General features: G+C 34.5%; 1 protein-coding gene across 1 annotated transcript in view; it reads right to left on the reverse strand.

The window, feature by feature from the left end:
• Window positions 1-1688, reverse strand: part of LOC107569782 (uncharacterized) — a 14054-nt gene extending 12366 nt beyond the window's left edge. The window contains exon 1 of the mRNA XM_016255936.1: window positions 1682-1688. Coding sequence (XP_016111422.1) covers window positions 1682-1688 — 7 coding nt within the window. The remainder of the gene's footprint in view (window positions 1-1681) is intronic.
• Between the last annotated feature and the right edge of the window lie 6116 nt (window positions 1689-7804).

A 7804-nucleotide genomic window follows, 5' to 3' on the forward strand; every position in this document is an offset into this window, starting at 1 on the left:
AAGTGTTAAAATAATTAAAAATCTCAGGTATAAAAAGTGTTCAAATGGATTCAGAATAAAGTGTCTTTAAGTAGCTTTCACATGAGCACCCAAAAGGACTAATATAACAATTGAGGATAGCAGATCTATACAGGATGTGCCACTGGAAATAACATCCACTGCTTTTTATGACATAAAACAAAATCACTTTATATTGCTCCTGGATTCTGCATTTCGTTACATGTATTCATGTAACTAACAATGTTTGTCACCTTTAATATATATATATATATCATATACATACATATATACACATATCACATATCATTATGTGTAATAAGATTTTGGTTAAATAGCCCACCCCTAGTTTATATATATATGTTTTTTTTTTTAAAGGTGACAAACTTTGTTCTCATCATGCCTGTGGGTATTTCTGTTGAAAACATACTACTAATCAGTTCTAGGAAGATGTTGACCACTGGAGTGAAGAAAAAAAACAATGAGTGTGAAGTGAGAAGCTGTGAAGAAAAACAGCTGACCACATTTGCTCGGTCGCAAAAATAAACGTGTGAACATCAGTCACTTCTTCAGTTTATTTTCCACTCTGCTGTAGGTTGATCTTTATCTCTCATCACAACTATTTTAACACATTGTTTACATTCATGTCTCTCAACCCCATAATGTACAGATGTTTGGCCTGATCAAGTATCTCCATTGTCCTGCAGCTTGTCCTTCAGTATTTTTCTCTTTTTTTCACTTTTGTTCAGTTAGGTCCAATGCTTTTTCCGCTCTCCACAAACCACAATGAAACACCACAGAGCAACTAAACCACTGACACCAGCCGCATCAGTCACTAAATCACCACAAGAAAAGTTTTCAGCAAGAGATCTGAATCTGAATGCTTTACATGAACACAACATGCATTTTGTGCAAATACAGAAGCAAGTTACATTCAAATAAGCATGCAGATTTATTCTTCAGCCTCATTATTTGGTTCTGGGACCAAATAGCTTTAGGTTTTCAAACACCGACGCAACACAACATGCTTTTGTTCTGCTGTCTGTCAGCTCTGGCCTTCTGTTACTCATTGATTTGGTTTTACTTTTACATTGATGCATTTAGCAGATACTATTTTTCAAAGTGACTTATATCTTACATCGACTGTAGTCTTGAAGACTGAATATTACTTGCACGGTCTTGCATTCACCTCATGATCGATCAAATATACTGCATCCCAAAATACAATATCCTACTGGCCATCATTCTATTATACTTACAATTGTTCATTTAGCACACTCTTTTAACAAGAAAATACAACAGACACTAATAGGCCTTTTATTGCAAAAAATGTAATAAAATTTAAATAAATAAATACGAATGACTTAAATATAACTACCACATGAAAAGAACTATCAAAAGAGAGAAAACATGTAGTGAATAAACATTCAAACTTTAAAATGCTTTTTTAAATGTGACAAACATTAACCTCATCACGTCTGCGGGTGTTTCTGCTGAAAACACACTGTTAATCAGTTCTAGGAAGATGTTGACCACTGGAGTGAAGAAAAAAAACAAAACAACGATGAGTGTGAAACGAGAAGCTGAGAAGAGCTGACCACATTTGCTCGGTCGCAAAAATAAATGTGTGAACATTAATCATTTCTTCAGTTTATATTCCACTCTGCTCTAGTTTGATCTTTACCTCTCATCACGACTATTTTAACACATTTTTTCATACATGTCTGTTGAACCCCATGATCCACAGATGTTCAGCTGTTATAATCATTGTTTGATTCAGTGGTTTTTTTCTTCCCACAAACCATAATCAAACTCCACAGACCGACTAAACCACAGACATCAGCTTCATCAGTCACTGAATCACCACACAAAAAGATTTCAGCAAGAGATGAATTCAATACAGCAATTCACATCAATAAAACATGCATTTTGTGTGAATATATTAGCAAGTGATTAAATGAGATCCGAAGAGAGAAGAACTGCAAATGTAGAGACACTTTAACCTTTAAACACAGTGTGATTTAATACGCTTCTGCTAGAATAAATGCTGATAAACAGTGCTTTAAGAAACTGAAGCTCTCAGGAGCCAAAATGGTCCTGATACTTCTGTGTTTATGCATGTGAACGTGTGAGACAGAGATGGAGTGTGCAAACCAGTGCCTTTAAAATGTAGTTTTTAATACTAAACAATAGCATTCAGATCTGCTTTATATAACATAATCAAATCATGTTGATATATCACATTTGTTTAAAATGACCGAACTGTACAGAACGGTGCACAGATAACGAGAGCGTGTACAGGATCAGGATCTACTCTTCTGTGTTTACTGAAGAGATAGATGAATCCTGATGACTCAGTGTGACTCACTTCTGCAGTATTACTCTTTTGAACAATATTATATCAATTTTGAATCATTTATAATTGATTTTTGACAGTTTATTGTGATTCTGAATGTCGCTGTGTGAATGATTTAGACTAAAGGTCAAAAGGTCAAACATCACACACAGAGAGCTGATCAATAAAGGATATCAAATGAATTATTATCAGGTTTTTTTAAACAATCTAAATATCAGAATGTTTTTAATCTTCACATTCAGTCATTTTAACTCAGTCTAATGGTGTACAGACAGTACATCTCTCCTAAAGACCCTGCTTGAGCGCCAACTAGTGACTGAACATGGAAAACAACATTATTTTACAGTGCCGAAGGCCTTAAAAACCGATATGTGGAAACATTTCTGTAATCTGTTAAAAATATATTTTCCTAAATTATTTTATGAGTTATGTGATCACCACACTCTTAAAAATAAAGGTGCTTCACGGTGCCATAGAAGAACCTTTTTGTCTAAATGGTTCCATAAAGAACCTTTAACATCTGAAGAACCTTTCTGTTTCACAAAAGGTTCTTTGTGGCGAAAGAAGGTTCTTCAGATTACAAAAAGGTAAGAAAGAGATGGTTCTTTAAAGAACCTTTGACTGAATGGTTCTTTGTGGAACCAAAAATGGTTCTTCTATGGCATCGCTTGAAGAACCTTTTGAAGCACCTTTATTTTTAAGAGTGCACCTGATCCTGTTTTTGATTTGAATTAAGATTAAGATTAATTAAGACAAATAATAATTTGATCTGATCATCATCACTAGAAGCTCCTGTGAAACTCTCAGTATATTATTCAGTGATCTGTGTGTTTGATGAGGAAATATCAACTGACTTCAGTTTCCTCACTGAACTCTGACTAAATGTCTACCATAGTGAAGGTCATTAAAATCCTCTGTTTTGAGATTTTCACAGTACTTGTATTATCATGATTTTATGTTGTGTATTGTTTTCTCTCTTCTCTTCCGGTCCATGATCACCTCTGCTGGTGGATGTTGTAACTACATTATCTGGAGACGCAGGGCATCTTCCTTCTTTAAAGGCCATACAAACGAATATGTGTAGTTTGATGAAAGAAATTTATTTTCAAGCAACATATGAAATTGGAAATATTTAATTACAATGTACTTTATTTGTTACCAGGGATTGTAGGTGAGAGGAGTGAATGTACAGTACTCTGTACCACGACTGAGCAAGGCTCCTAACCCCCAACTGCTCCTTGTGTGTGTGTGTGTGTGTGTGTGTGTGTGTGTGTGTGTGTGTGTGTGTGCGTGTGTTCACTTGAATGGGATAAATGCAGAGCTCATGCTCGGTCACTTTCACTTTCGCTCTCCTGATGAAGCTGCTGTAGCTCTCTCTTGTGACTGAATATGAAAATCGCTCCTCACTCTGATATTTCAGTCCTTTAGGAGCTGATATGTGGAAAATGTTAATTATCACTTTGCTTCTTTGATCCATTTTATACTGATTGAAAATCATGTTGATATCTTGCTCTTGTATTGTTTGCATTTTTACAAATTACCCTCTTCCTCATTCTTCTGCTTCTTCTTCATTGAAAACAGTTGTGCTGCTTATTCAAATCTTAAATATGTGGTGGTGTTTTTTAAGTTTTTTTTTTCTTTTTGATGATGAACCAAAAGCTTAGAACAGATTAAAAATATGAAATAGAAAATAGAAATGTGAATTATTTAAAATGATTTGAAATAGCAATGTTTATTAATTGTAAACATCTTTACAGTTTTTTGTTTTTAATAATTTTATTGCACAATTTGCACATTACAATGCAAGAAAGGGATCATATCCCACTTACTAACACTTCATATTTCCATTTTCTTCTACTGCCATCGTGTGCTGAAAAATATGAAGCGCATTTAAAAGTATTTTCATGGCAGCACTTGAATTGCAATAGAAGTCTAGATGGTACTTTTAAACTGTAAATTGTTTTAAACAATAAAAACAAAATGTACAGTAATAAATATAATTTAAAACGTCCTATTTGACACACAACCATTATTATTATTATTAGAAGTAGTATTAGTATTAGTATTATGCTGCACTGTTTCATTCTCTGAATAATTAAACAAAATCTGATTTTATAGGCCCATTTGCAGTAACTGGGTGTTTGTGATTTCAACTAACACAACTAGAAAATTATTTTATTTTATGTGGTTTTTCCTCCCTCAACTATATCTGGTCATAATCAGTTAGAGCTCAGATTCAGCTGCATATACAATCTGTCATTCAGATCTGATTGAGATTTGTGGATGAGAAACATTAACTTCAGAACATATTGTGATGGAAATATTTCATGTAATGGCCTCAGAAGGAGTCAAAAGGGTATGTTCAACTTAGAATGTTCAGAAAAGTGCAGACTAAGAATGCTCAGATCAAAGACTGTGTCCCTATGATTAAATAATATATACTTATCCAAAAAGTGCTTAAAACAGTAGAACTAACAGTCATATGACAAACCAATGACCAGATCAGTAACCAATTACAGTGAAGAAGACTTGAGCTGACATTGATTTTTACTCAAATACAAGGTATAAATATTCATGCATCCTTCTGTTCAGGGAGTCTCTCTTGGTTGTTATGAGTGACCATGGGCTCTCAGCCGTGAATAAAACTTTCATTCCTGCAAAGAGCAACTTGGGAGTGGTGTCTGGTATATGCTGCGCAGCTGAGGAATAGAAATAAAGACTCTATGCTCAAAAGACCACCGCAAAGACAGTGATAGTGTTGGAAGACTATAGAGCTGTCCTTGGGCTGAGGTAACAGCGTACAGCTGAGAAGGGCGGTGAGAGTGTATAGATGCTAAAGACCTGTGTGCTCATGTGTGATTGAGGTAGTGATAGTAGCTTCTTGACGGGACGCCGTCACCATACTTCAGGGAAGTATTGGATTATATTGTAAGTATTCGGGGAATTCAGGGAATTAGCCCAATATACTGTATAGTTATTATATTAACAACTTGTTTGAGTTGTCTGTGGTGAAGTCAGATTAATATTGGGAATTTCCACGACAATATCTTTGGATAACATATTTAATTAAAAATGTAAATTAAACTGGATAAAAAATTATGTAATATGCATAAAATATAATAAATGCTTGTTTTTGCTTCATATAAAACCAAATAAGCTTTTTAAATGCAATTTAAAAAGCTCAACACACACAGATTCATTTCTCTCTTTCACTGAACGGATTCTAGAGGCTCATAAAAGCAGAAACATGTTTGTGTTGTAGCTGGAGCTGAATGTTGATGATGTCAGAGTGATTGACACTGGTGGGCGGGTCTTATGTTATTAAAGTGAACTCCTCCCCTCCTGTTAATTCACTCCATCCACATCCTCTCCAATCAAACCCACGTTCTCAGTTCACACATACAAGTTTTAAATGAGTATATTAAGCAGTTTGAGCTGAATTAACTGCAGAAACATAACAAGAGAATGTATGAGGAAGAGCCACAACTGCCCCATGGTTAGAGGATCTCCCATCAGCATATATATACATTGTAATGTCAAATATAAGTTTACTTTTACTTTTTATATTATTATTATTGTTCCTTTAAGAAGTACATTCCACTGTGCAGTAATAAAATATACACAATAGTAAAGAAATCCATTATGACTTGAAAATAAAAAGGGTTATTGTGAAGACATTTGAGTTTCAGTGTAGGCTACCACATGCTTTTTAACAAGAATGAATGTAGACATAGGCTACAATTTATGTTCATGGAAAAAATACATATGACCATGCATTTGTATTTTCTTTCAGAGGCGTAATTAGCAGGATAATGTGGTGTACACTGGATTCTCGAGATGCTGACCAACTCTTGATCAAACTGTGATTCTGTTTTTGGTTTAGTAACTTTTTACACCCCAAATACGGGGCAGGAGATGAAAATGCATGAATACAAATGTATGAATATTAAAAAGTTCATAAAAGTGGTGCATTTGTCCATCATTTGAAGGGTTTTCCCTAGTTTATACAGGATTTCATTAAGGCATATATAGATTGCACTTGTTTCTTACTAATTTTGGAGTGCTGATGGCAAAACATAGCACCTTTTTCGCTTCAGAATGTCCCACTTAGTGACATTTTGTAGCATTTTTTGCTTTCGACAAACATTTGTAAGATGAAGTAGTTCTGTTCTGCAGTGGAAAAAAGCACTGAGTGTGACAATCACTGACAATCACAATCACAAGGTCGCAAAAGTAAATCTGTGAACCTTAGTCCTTTCCGTTTATATTCCATTCTGCTCTTAGTTTGACCTTTGATCTCTCATCACAACTATTTTAACCCATTGTTGCATTCATTGCTGTTGAACCGCATAATTTACAGATGTTTGGCCTGATCAAGTATCTCCACAGTCTTTTTCATCCGATCAAATCTGATTCAGGTGTCATTTGTTTAATTTGAACTCAGTTTAATGGTGTACAGACCTCTGTAGTGTAAGACCCTGCTGTGACCAAACATGGAAAAACTGTTATTTTATAGGGGCGAAGGTCTTAAAAACTGCTATGTGGAAACTTCAGTTTTGGTGGAAGTGTTAAAATATATTTTCCTAAATGATTTTATGAGTTATGTGATCACTGCCTGGTCCTGTTTTTGATTTGAATTCAGATTTGGCCTGATAATCATCAAGCTCCTGTGAAAACGAAATGGATTCATTAAATGGTCTCCTCCCAGTAATATTGTGCTTTTAAATACATGCACATAAAATACATTCATTATACTTATTTTTAGAAATTTTTCACAGTATATGTACTGGCTCAGGGTATGTATTGTTTCCTCTCTTGTCTTTTGGTTTTGGCCTGTTCGGCCCTGCTGGTAGATGTTGTAACTACACTTATCTAGGACCACAAGGCATGGCCTTCTTCTTTGAAGGGCATTCAGCAAATATGTGTCTGGTGAAATAAATGTATTTTCTAGCAACATATGCAACTTCAAATATTTTAATATATATTATGTTTTATCAGTGACTGCTTTCAGGGTGATGCTGCCCAATGAAATTGAATTAGCTCCCTCTTGTGACTGAATATGAAAACACATTAAGTTTTAACTGATACTCAATTATATTGTAGGCCTTTAAACACTGATATATGGAAATGTCAATATTAACTTATTTGAAGTGTTTGTATATTAATTCATATCCAAGTCTATTTCAAATAAAGTCTGTTCATTCGGCAGCAATATTTGAAAAGCATCCGGGCAGATATTCTGGGTATTCAAGACCAATTTTATCTATTTTAATGAGGAAATCCTAAAATCTAAAATGGTAAATTACGCTCATAAAACATCCTGCAGTTGACTTTGCCAAAGTGTAAAAGTGTCTTTTATGTCTAAAATTGTGTTTAGCTCTAGTTTTTTTTTTTACATCTCTCAGAAGGTGGCCAGCTTCGGGTGTTTTGCCCATCACTGCACTCTAAAAA

This window comes from Sinocyclocheilus grahami, unplaced genomic scaffold (assembly GCF_001515645.1).
Source record: "Sinocyclocheilus grahami isolate Dianchi unplaced genomic scaffold, SAMN03320097.WGS_v1.1 scaffold1381.1, whole genome shotgun sequence".
Lineage (NCBI taxonomy): Eukaryota > Metazoa > Chordata > Actinopteri > Cypriniformes > Cyprinidae > Sinocyclocheilus > Sinocyclocheilus grahami.